Source organism: Chlamydotis macqueenii, chromosome 2 (genome assembly GCF_036417535.1).
Source record: "Chlamydotis macqueenii isolate bChlMac1 chromosome 2, bChlMac1.mat, whole genome shotgun sequence".
Taxonomy (NCBI): Eukaryota; Metazoa; Chordata; class Aves; order Otidiformes; family Otididae; genus Chlamydotis; species Chlamydotis macqueenii.
In genome coordinates this window covers 87,692,493-87,704,768 of record NC_141557.1, presented here as the reverse complement: position 1 = coordinate 87,704,768, position 12,276 = coordinate 87,692,493, and the positions used below count along the sequence as shown (strand labels likewise).

General features: G+C 37.4%; 1 protein-coding gene across 4 annotated transcripts in view; it reads left to right on the top strand.

The window, feature by feature from the left end:
• MTRR (5-methyltetrahydrofolate-homocysteine methyltransferase reductase) overlaps nucleotides 1-7,561 on the top strand; it is a 33,223-nt gene extending 25,662 nt beyond the window's left edge. For 3 of the 4 annotated variants that reach the window (XM_086740392.1, XM_086740394.1, XM_086740395.1), the window contains 4 exons: nucleotides 2,964-3,082; nucleotides 4,453-4,545; nucleotides 4,632-4,811; nucleotides 5,762-7,561. In XM_086740392.1, coding sequence (XP_086596518.1) covers nucleotides 2,964-3,082; nucleotides 4,453-4,545; nucleotides 4,632-4,811; nucleotides 5,762-5,906 — 537 coding nt within the window. In that variant the 3' untranslated portion in view covers nucleotides 5,907-7,561. Of the gene's footprint in view, nucleotides 1-2,963; nucleotides 3,083-4,452; nucleotides 4,546-4,631; nucleotides 4,812-5,051; nucleotides 5,370-5,761 lie in introns of those variants that run through there. The other variant, XM_086740396.1, reaches the window with a different exon arrangement.
• The last annotated feature ends 4,715 nt before the right edge of the window (nucleotides 7,562-12,276 follow it).

Genomic DNA, 12,276 nt, shown 5'->3' with positions numbered 1-12,276 from the left:
TGATTTGGCGTGGTAGGTATTATTAGAAGAACGTATGGGGTTTTTTGGTTTTTTTTTTTTCCCCTCTTCTTTTTGTGTCAGTGAATCTATGTAATTAGTTGGTCTCAAAGTTATTAGATGTAAGCTAATTATTATAAATTTGGAATTCTGCTACATAACTAATATAACAAAAGAGCTACTGCCAGTCTAATCTATATCAGATTAAGAAAGTTGGAAACAAGCATAGAATTTGGTTGCAAGAAAACTGTGCCAATAATTCAACGTGTTGATCTGGCAAAATGGAAGGAAAACCCATACAAGTTAACTTAATTTTTTAAAACTAACTCAAAAGACAAACTGATTAATATGTGCATCATATATCTTATTCCAGTATTCAAATCTGCTCTTTATTTAAAATATAAATGATTTGCAATATATTAAAGATCAAACATGAAAAAGATGTGGAGTTAAAAAGGAAGAAAAGTATTATTATGAAATTAGTCTGAATAAAGTTCAGAACTGTTTGCATCTACCGTGCAAACTAGAATACAGCATAGATAGATGTGCAGCAATGCACGTAGATTGCAGAAATATGTGGAATACCAGTACTAAATAGATGACTGTGATCTTAGACAAAAATACCTTAGAGTAATTGAAGACACTTTACAGTATAAATGCGTTTACTGTTTGCAGTATTATTTAAAGGAATGACCAGTTTGGAATCATTAATAGGGAAAATAGCCTCTTAAGTCAAGTGGGATATGAAATAGTAAGTATAACACTGTCTAGTGTACTACTATTCTTAGTAGTAAGTTTGACACTGTCCTGCACAACATCCTTTTGTCTGAACTGGAGAGACATGGATTTGATGGATGCACCACTCGGTGGATAAGGAATTGGCTGCATGGCCGCACTCAGAGAGTGGTGGTCAACGACTCAGTGTCCAAGTGGAGACCAGTGATGAGTGGCGTTCCTCAGGGGTCAGTATTGGGACCAGGCCTGTTTAACATCTTTGTTGGTAACATGGACAGTGGGATAGAGTGCACCCTCAGCAAGTTTGCCGACAACACCAAGCTGTGTGGTGTCGTCAACACACTGGAGGGAAGGGATGCCATCCAGAGGGACCTTGACAGGCTGGAGAGGTGGGCCCATGAAAACCTCATGAAGTTCAACAGGGCCAAATGCAAGGTCCTGCACGTGGGTTGTGGCAATCCCAGGCACAAATACAGGCTGGGTGGAGAATGGATTGAGAGCAGCCCTGAGGAGAAGGACTTGGGAGTGCTGGTGGACAAGAAGCTCAACATGAGCTGGCAACGTGTGCTCAGAGTCCAGAAAGCCAACCACATCCTAGGCTGCATCAAGAGGAGCATGGCCAGCAGGTCAAGGGAGGTGATTCTACCCCTCTGCTTCCCTCTCATCAGACCCCACCTGGAGTACTGTATCCAGCTCTGGAGCCCCCAACATCAGAAGGACATGGACCAGTTAGAGAAGGTCCAGAGGAGGGCCACAAGGATGATAAGAGGGATGGAGCACCTCTCCTATATGGACAGGCTGAGAGAGTTGGGGCTGTTCAGCCTGGAGAAGAGGAGGCTCCAGGGAGACCTTACAGTGGTCTTCCAGTGCCTAAAGGCGGCCTAAAGAAAGATGAGGAGAAGCTTTTTAGCAGGGCCTGTTGTGATAGAACAAGGGGTAATGGTTTTAAACTAAAAGAAGGTAGATTTCAGCTAGATAAAAGGAAGACATTTTTTATGATGATGTGGTGAAGCACTGGAACAGGTTGCCCAGAGAGGTGGTTGATGCCTTATCCCTGGAAACAATCAAAGCCAGGTTGGATGGGGCTCTGAGCACCCTGATCTTGTCGGGCATGTCCCTGCTCCTTGCAGGGGGTTTGCACTAGATGACCTTTGAAGGTTCCTTCCAACCCAAACCATTCTATGATTCTGTGATTCTATGACAGAAATACAAATATTACCTCCCACGAGCAGGAATTACACTATTTTTTTTGTAGCGTCATGGAAGTAGAAGAATAATCCTATTTAACGTTGTAGTATCTGTAGTGAATTAAATGATAAAAAATTAGTAGTGCTAAACCACTCAGGTTTACAGAACAAAGTTTAAATAACTTGGTCTAGTTCTTCACTCCTTCCCTAAAGTTGAAAATAAATTGAAATCCTTTCATAATTACTATGCAAAATAAATTGGATATTAGCTTATGACTTTAGTGGATGAAGCTTTGCTATTGCTGCTTCTGAGTCTTGAATAATCTTTGAAAGAATTAAAAGTAGTCATCTCTCATTTTCTCTACATTATGTTTGCCATGCCTCAGAGAATAGTTGTGGAGCTGCTATGAAAATTATAGTTAGACTTCCTTTCAGACACAGATCTGAAGATGAGAATTAGAGTTTATTGTTGTAATGATATAAACAATTTTCCAATATCAATGAGCAGTTGTCTGCCTCCCCTCACCCATATGCATTTTTGGAGACCATGTAAAACTTTCATGAACATTAAGAAAGCAAGCTCAGTATCAGTAGGTTTCAGTTCACTCTAAACAAATCCTCACCTCTACTGGAATATTTTTAGATGTCCACAATATAAAAAAAAAAAAAAGATTGACTTGCTTATAATAGTAACAAAATAGCTTTACTTCCATTTGAGTACCAACACCAGGCTTCCATGAATTCTACAACAGTATTCCCCAAATTTATGGTGCATTCCACATTCTTATTCAGAAACTCATGTTTGTGTGGTTTTCCCTAGTTTTCCTCCAGATGGATCAATAGGTTTGTAAATATTGTGTGATTTTTTTTCAGAAACTCATGTGAAATTTTATTCTAAATGTCTGTATGGCGTTAAAAATAAACTCTGAGGCTCAGGATTTGGAAGGGTGTGTGGCCACATACACTGTGTAAATCCCCTGAAGGTACTAAAAATTTAATGTTTAAGAATATTTTTCAATTGTATTATATCTGATTTCATTTTAGATATCTATTTTTGCTCGTCCAAACAATACTTTCCACTTACCTGCAGACCCGTCTGTCCCATTTGTGATGGTTGGTCCAGGAACAGGAATTTCACCATTTATTGGTTTCCTGCAACATAGGTATGTACCAAGTTGTCACATGGAAAGCAGCTTTACTATGTTGAAGAAAATATAAACTCAGGTTTTAAGTACAAATGCAGTTAAAGTTGTTTTTTTTTTCTTTTTACCTTTTGTAACAGTAGCTTGCTGATTGGAAACAATCTTATTAATTTTAAGCAAGTAGTGCATGTGTATTTATTTGTTTTTCCAATGGGTAAAACTTACGCTTTCATCTAATTGTATTTAATATCCATGGTGGATATATGAGGAATTGGTTGAGTTGCAGAAATAGTAATAAGAAATTAAATCCTTTATCTGTATGTTACTCCTGGAAGTCCTGTGAGAGATTGGTAGTTTTTAGAAACTGCGTTGATTGGCTTAAGTTTGATATTCAAAATCTATTTCCTTCAAAAGTGGCATCTATATTAAAAGCCTTAGCATGACAAATATCAAGTTTTCTCCCATATTTTTTCCCTTATTTCTGTGTGTTTACACATCTCGATGTTTTAAGATTAGGAACTTGGTACCTCATCTTGGGCAGTAATCTTGGGTTTTGTGGGTTTGTATTTGAGGGAAGGTAGATCCCTTTTTTTTCCCTCCAACTCCAGCAGCATAATTTTGCAAGGCAAAGAGATGCTTCTTCAAAAAGTGACCGATGCCACATCACCAGTAATATGTAAACAAATACTCATTCAGAGGAAGCAAAGAACCAGAAGGATGGAATATTTATATGGGAATGGTTGCAAGTTTTATAGGTAACCAACACATCATTCCTACATGAGTCAGGTGTTCTGTATTTTGTCTTGAATGATTCATAGCATTTCATAAGCATTTGATCAATAATAAATGAAATATCTGTCTCAAAATGTAACTAGAAAGCTGCAACTAAAACCCTTCTAAAGTAATACCTTCAGCATAATTTCAAGAAAATACAATAACTCTTCTGATGATGAGATAGTAAATAGATTGTTGTTTATAAAGTCTAGCAGGTTTCTACAGCTAAATGGAAAGCACGCTAAAACTGCTTTGTGCCGAGTTTTCCCAGGTGTTCTTATAGGGCTTCCAACGAAGGATAAAGAGTAGTGATCTCCGTATTCAGCAGTCAGGATTGTTTTGTGAGGTGTTTGGAAGTGTCAGTCTTGACTATTCCAATATGAAATTGTGGCAAAAAAACCTCCCTTTGAAGTTGATTGATTTTGAGCTGGACTAAAAGTGAGCAGTCAAGAAAATCGAAGGAGAGTTTGACTGTGATTTATCTTAAGTCGTTTCACATTTCTACTAATCCCGAGGTTTGTTAAGGCACTACTTTAAATGAGAATTAGGTTGTAGACGTTTTAGATTCTGCACTTGATAAAACAGGATTGATTTTTTTTTTTTTTTAATCTGTTTAGGCAAAAGCTCAGAGAAGAACATACAGACTGGGAATTTGGAGAGACATGGCTATTTTTTGGTTGTCGGCATCAGGATCGAGACTATTTGTTCAAGCAAGTTCACTGTTTACAATTAATTTTGTATTCATGAGGGAATGCTTATCTCTGAGCCATTACTAACAGTTTTTATTGCCTTTCAGAGATGAGCTCAGATGTTTTCTTGAAAATGGCACGTTAACTCATCTTAAGGTTTGTTTCTCAAGAGACTCTTCAACTGCAGAAGAAACCCCACCTAAATATGTGCAAGACGTCATTAGGCTTTACTCAAAGGAAGTTGCCAGAGTCCTACTGAAAGAGAGAGGTTACTTCTATGTATGTGGGTGAGTAGAGCAGAGATGGACTGTCTCAGAAGGAGAACATTGTTAGCAGAAGTTTGAGGCTCTAGAAAGACTTTGAGCTATATGAAAAAAAGGACCAGCGTAATACTGAAAGAGCCTTCCTGGAATGCTAGAATTTCATCGCTATGTCCGTTTTTTCCAATGTAGTCTTGAAAGTATAGCTTGTAACCACACAGTTCCACTAGTTGCTTTAGTCACTTATTATTTCTTTTTCTTTTACAGTATTCTATTAAACTGTTGGAGGTTTCAAACTAATAGATTTCTCTTGAGAAGATGAGATATTTGAATACATGTGATGATAAACTACACAATTGTGAGATAGCAGCCATCTTCTACTGTATTCCAGGCTTGAGTGGGCCAGATAACTAAAGCTCTGTAATAGTAATATATTTTACAGTAAGAAGTTTTATTTGTGGATGCTAACTTACCTCCTGGAGGTTTGAGATTTTCAGGAATTTTGTTGACAAATGGGCAAACTATTTGAATATAGAGCCGAATGTCAATACGTTCTCCTGCAGGAGTAAATATCAGGTGTTTGTATTAAAAATAGCATCACTAAAAAGTGAGGTGGGGTTTTATATATATATATGAACCATATGGTAATATAATAATAAAAATACTTCAGCAGGTTCAATTCTCCCTGAAAGAAAACAATTTTTCTGTGACAGCTCAACTAGGATTCCAAAGTTTTTTTCCTTATAAATTACAACATGCTGAAAACCTTGTAATGTTTGAGAGAAACCCTTGTTACAGTCAATGCTCAGCTACAAGAAAACTCTGAGAATCTTGCCATACAGTATACAAACTCTATTTTTTTGTGGTTTTTTTTTACTGCCTGTTTTCCAATATTATCCTACCTCTGAAGCTATTGATAAAAGGAAAAAAACCAGTATTGTGCTTTTTCCTCCTCCTCTTTTTTTTTTTTTTTACAGAGATAAGAAGCACATGGCTGATGCTGTAAATGATGCTGTAGTGGACATTTTAAGCATGGAAATGGAAACTGACAAATTGGAAGCAATGAAAATCCTGGCCATGCTTCGAGAAGCAAAACGATATTTGCAGGATGTTTGGAGCTAAATATTTGGCTTTTTCTATACCTTTGTAACACAAAAGACTTTGTTTCACACATATGCTTTTGTCTATAAGCTATTGTCAAAAGTGCTGGCTATAGTCACACAAATCTTAACTTTCTCTGTTGACCTTTCGAGCAGGAATATGAAACTTTTTAAAGGTCAACAAACCAGGCTGCCTTTTGAAGTGTATGTTTTTTTTAACAGTGTTACATAATGGACTGTCTCAGTGCCTTAATTCTCTCATTTTAAGAGTGGTTTAATGTAGAAAGTAAAAAATTCTGCATTTGTACAAATATAAGTCTATGCTTACATTACATCATGTGTTTTTTTCCTAAGTATTTACATAAAGAAGCTACAGAGAAAATGTTACACACTCATCTATGCGTCATCAAATACATTACTGACTTGCCAAGATTTATTTGATGCTTCCTAGGTAATTCCTGAGACTGTTTATGTTTTTTTTCAGCTTGCACAATGATAGTAACTGCCAAAAAGAATGGATGTTCAGAGTGTTGCACAGAAAAGTGTAGAATTTCAACTTTGAAGTTTTCATTAAATATTTCCTTTTTAATTCTATCATTACATCATATCTCAAAGTTTTACTGCACTGCGTGTTAATCCTTATTAGATTTCCCTGCATAATTCTTTTGAAATTATTTTAATTTCTGTCTCTGAAGTGTGTGTGATTTAATTTCTGAGCAAACTCACCAGCTGATTTGAATTCTGTTACTGGAGAAATATTGCTTTAGTAAAAGCTTTCTCTGATTACTAAACTATTTTTTTTTAAGTTGCAGACATAGAAAAATACAATGTTTTGGAAGCAGTTGCACTTACATATGGCAATCTGCTGCAAAATCCGAGTTGTAGAAAGCAAATTGTTGAAGTATCTGGTGGTCTTTGTAACAAGGGCCATTTGAAGTATAAATAGATGGAAAAGTAAAAGTGTAAGTCATTCATGCTTCTCTTCAGATCCTTCCTCTTCCCTCTGCTTTTTCAAACTTCTAAACATCCATGTTGTCTTCTTGATTCCTTGCCATACTTAGAACACAAAGTATGAGAGAATATTTTAGACAAATCATTGTTTATTTTTTGGGGAGAATTCTTGTTTTGTTTTGCCTTATGAATGGTGAGAACCACATCACTTATTCCAAGTCTTGTGGTTGTCTAGTGATTATTAGTTAATGGGTAGGTAAAGCAAGAAAAAAGTATGGAAAAAATATGACGATCAGTTAGAATAAAATCATAAGTTTAAAGAAGAAACATTCTAGTGAAGTGCTTATAATTAAGGTTTTGATGTAACCTGTGTAATGATTATTTAAATATCCTTGGAAGAGATTAACTAAAACTTTGTCCAGAAATTCTTCAGCAGAGCGGTTATATCAATCACTGTCAAATAATCTCTATTTAAAAAGCTCCATAGGGAGAGAGAGAGATGGCTTACAGTAATTGCAAGCAGTGCATTTTTTTATCTTTGGCACATAAGAAGAAAAGAAGTGCTGCTTTTTGAAAAGTCCTCCAATTTTAAACTTTAATGGAAATGATTGATGTGATGCAAACATCACAATTTTGCATTAGCCAATTGCCTTTGGATGCTTTTAAAAATTATTAATAAAAGAAAAAGTTGACAGTATTGCAATAGTAAAGATAAATCATTCACTACCTTCTGTTACCTGGAGTTTGTTTGTAAATGGCATTTATTATATCATGTGTGTTGTCAGACAGGGTTTATGATTTTCCGTGCCACTTCAAAGTTCTTCGAGATTACAGAGAAAACAACGTTTTTGTAACTGCAAGTTGCAGCTTTTCCCCGATCTCTTACATTTTTGTGTTACTTACAGACCACAATCTAGAAGTTGCAATGACCATTTCAGTAATACTGCAGGTAATAGCATAGCACCTTTTGAGATATTAACAGTTGAGCATCCTTTTCTGATTGTGTGTATTGCATTTGACAGCATCTGCTGTACAACTGCTATGCGTACATTTCCCCTTTCCCGTTATCAGTTCTCTACAAAACTAAAACACTTGCATTATTTAGTAATGTGGTAGTAAGTCTGTAGTGAAGCACATGAGCTTTATTATGATCTCTTTGAGCAAGAAAAAATAGTTGCAGCTGACTCTTAAATTTATAACTGCATTATGCAAAGCCCAGAGTTCAAACAAACTAAAATAACGCCACCGTATGTCTTTTTGCATTTGCATTCAGTGCTGTTGAACAAGCAGGAAAGGCAGGGAGGAAAGGACTTCTGAAATACAGGAATCATGGAGATGGAGAAGGCTTGCAATAAGAACTGTGTTTTTCTTAATTAAATTGTATCTCTGTATAATTGGATAGTGCTGATTTATGACTCTTCCTTAATGTGTATTTTAGGAAAGCATACGGGGTGCATTTTACTGTATCTCCTAAAGCTAAGCAGGGGATGTTTTTAACACCTTTTAGTTTTCTTTCATTAGAGAAAATACTGTGTATGTCCTCTCCAGAATTGGTTGCAGAATTTCTCTGTCATTTAAAAGAAATACTGATGGTTGTGTGCTGTTTCTTATATTTGAGAGACTTACAGTCTTTATGCTGGTAACAAGGACTGGTTGTTACGCTAAAGCTGTTATTCCAGAGAAGCATTAATGGTAAAGCATTCCTTATGGCCTGTTTTCTCATCAGTGTTTGAATGTTATTCTGAATTTGTGAAATAGAGTTGATGTTACATTTTCTCTTTTAATCTACAGTTTCAAAAGAGGGTTTACTTTTCAAATTACTAAACTCATGCCAACATTTTTCAGTTCGCTGCTTCTAAATTCAAGCTGACTTTACTGCACCTGGAAGCAGAATTTTCATGTTTCTTGCATCTCTATTTCTTCTCCCTTTCCTTCCGCCATCTCTCCCAACTTCTTAGGAAATCGAGATTATTGGCAGAAATAGCATGAGTACTCCTTTTTAGCAGTCTCTGAAGATACTGAGCATCTTGAGAAGTTTCTTCTGAAAAATGACAAGGCCAGATGACAGGCATGACAAAATCAAAGAACATGACTAGTGCTTCCATTTAAGGACTGAACTTGGCTACTGAGTGGCGCCTTGGGTGTTGAATGGCACAGGGGTGGGGGTAGGGGAGAAGTTAGTCCAATAAGACTTGATTAAGTCTCAAAATAAAGTAAGTTTGTGGAATAAGGCAGGGGCTGTGCTGCAAACCGTAGAGTTTATAGGCAATTTGAAAATACAGAAATAGATTTTTCCCTCTTTCATCATTCCAAGTTATCAACAACCATGATTTGGAGATGAATCCGTTTGCCCAATGAAATGTTTTATTCTAAGGAAACTTAGATCACTGACCTGAAACATTTTGAGGGATTCTCCAAGCATTGATTTATTTAGTAAAATCGATTTCTGTTCTGCTCAACTTTGTGAGTAGGATAGGAAAAGACTTTAAAACAAACAAACAAAAAAAAAACCACAAAGAAACCCCCCTTGGCTGATTATCTTTGCTTTTTACCTGAAAGGAACAGGGCACCGTCAAGGTGTGCACTGTGCTTGTTCAACCTGCTTTGCATGAGCCTTACTCTATTTTTCATCGCTCTTGGGGAATGTGTAATGTATTGCTGTCTCCTTGTTTCCTTTGGAAGTTAAGCCCCAAGGCCACAGTTTTTTGCTTAACTGCATTCCAGTTTTACTTTGAAAGGAGAAATGGTGAAAAGAGTATTAGCTTAAAAGAAATGAGTCTAGTAAGTCTCATCAGTAATGGAATTAGGAATCATGCTCACAGCTCTCTCCCTTTCTGTCTTTGGTGCTTCTGTTAGTCTATCTGAGCACTCATCAGCTATGTACACGATCCTTACAGCCGTTACTCTGCACTGCTCTTGGGTAAACTTACCTTCATTTCACACGAAGGGAAACCCAGGCAAGGAAAGGCTACTGAGTTGCCCAAAGTAAAGAAGGAAATGAACAGAGAATTGAGCTGCTGTTTCTCCAAGTGCCATAGAACCGTCTTCCTCATGCATTTCCTCAATAATTGCCCTGTCTGATATCACAGAAAATCTAGTTACTTTACAAAAATGCAGAGGTGTTTTTTAGTAGAATGTTTGAGTAACTTTTGTACAGTGAAATGGAAAATCAGCCTCAGACTTTCTGGGAAGGGGTAGGTCCCATTGCACTCTGCACAAGTTGTCCTGGGACCGATGTGTCAGTGGTGCCAGCGATGGGTGCGTGAGAGTATGTGTGTCACTGTGGGACTGTCGGTGAGGATCAAGCTGGACTAACCAGCAAGTAGGGTAAGTGTCTTGTGAGACAGTTATGTGTGTGTGTGTCTTGGGAGGCAGCTGAAGGAGTTGGCTACTGGAGAGACCAAGAGGGTCAGGCCGATTTCTGGAGAGGCCACAGGGTCTGGAGGTCAGCTGAGGCCTCTGTACATGTGTGTGTATGTCTCTGTGCATGAGGGAACTGGGGAGAGCAGGGATTCAGGGCCAGCTACTGGGTGGATTGTGTGTCAATGCCCAGCTACTGGTGGGATCCACAGTGTATGTGTTTGTAGATGCTGGTGGGATCCACTTTGTACGTATGTGTGTATATATATATTTCCCACTACTGACCTTTAGTCTGGTCGGCTAGAAAGAGAACTGCTGGTGGGTTCAGATCAGGGCCTGATGCCCACTGGTGTGTTTGTGTATACCAGGGAATGCTCTTACCCTCGCTACATGTGAAGCCCCACACAGATTTTGTAGCAGAGGTCTTTCGCCTGCTCCTCCCCACCCCAGTTTCACAAATGACTACACGTGTCTATAGGGCTCAGCAGAAGTTCAGTGAAGTCATGAGCCATTTTGTACTCCTGTGACATCCTTTTTACTCTCCAGCCACTCTCAGTGTAGCTGTATGGCTGCTGATTAATACATTAGCTGCTGCCACCCTCTCTTCAAGCCACTATGAGGTGGCTAGTTAAAATGTCTTTGTTTTTTCCTTTTCCTCTGCCTGTGCCACTCACACCAGGTATCTCAGTGGCCGACATCAGACGTAGTAGTACCTCTTGTGCCCTTGCGCAGATTCAAGACTGAAGGTCTTGGAAGCCCATCTACTGTTTAGCTTATACTCAGGAACATGGTAAAATAATATCATGGGATTTTGTTTGTTTGTTGGCTTGGTTTTTTTGACAAGATGTACTCTTCACCGTTTCCATTAGCTGCATCCACTGTTGGCTTCATTTATGTCCTGCTCTTAGGGAGACACGTGGGACAGAAGGACTTGTCTCTTCCTTGCCCAACAGAAATATCCATGTGGCGGGATATTTCTTCTGGTGGAAATGTCTTCCTCACTTGACCCTTCATTCTTCTGTAATGCTTTTAATGTATTTTTCTTGTGCTTTCATATTTTTTTTTAATTAGAGCTAAGCAGTGATAATTAGTTTCTCTTAAGGCTTTTAAGAACATTTACCAGACAAATTATATTGTTCAGTTTTTATTCAACTGGTTAAGTACTACCAAGATAGTAAAAGTGTTACTACTCCAATATATATAATGAAAAAAATATTCAATTTCTGCTTCTAAGATATTCTTCAGTTTCCTTCTTATTCTTTGTGGTCATTCATATTGCTGCATCACAAAGGAGATGCATGGAAGGACAAAGTGGCATCTATGCATGTTTTATGTGGGCTCTTCCTAACCAATGATTTAGTGCGCTGTTATCATAAATATTCTGAAAATTGTAACTTTTTTTAAAATCATCCGTGAATGTTATGCAAATACTGCTTCAGCAGTTCTACTTTATGTTGCCTAATAACAATTACTGTTACTAGACAAAGATATCTTATGTAAACCATATGGAAAATCTGCACTGCATGTTTTATCTAAATGTTATCACATAACCTTACTAATACTACTTCCCAGATAATAGTATTTCTGTGCTATTGAGGATAGAAATATTTTGTCAGGTTCCATGCTTGGCTAAAGTAGTGTCCATGGTGCATATGATATCAGATATCTGTACCTGAAGACTTTGTGTTTTTTAAAACCTTTGTCAACACCATGCCACAGATAATTTTAAATGTATCTGACTCACAAATCCTATGCTTGAATGGACAAATTCAGTTGCACCTGTATATAGTGCTCAATTCCACTTAAATAACCATTTATATTCAATCTATTATTCTGTAGGTGGTTTTTTTTTGAAGAAGAAGAACACTTACAACAAGGAGATATGAAATTACCTACCTGAAGCTCAACTTTGAGCTTTACAGTTCACATGAAGTCATATGCTTGTAACTTTTATTTTCTGTAATGTAAACATGGATATTCTCATTGCATATTTACGCATTTAGAAGTTTGGTATATTGATGGCCTTGCACAACCAATTTATTAGTGCCTCAGTGTCATCGTATCAGCTGAGATGGAGCTAA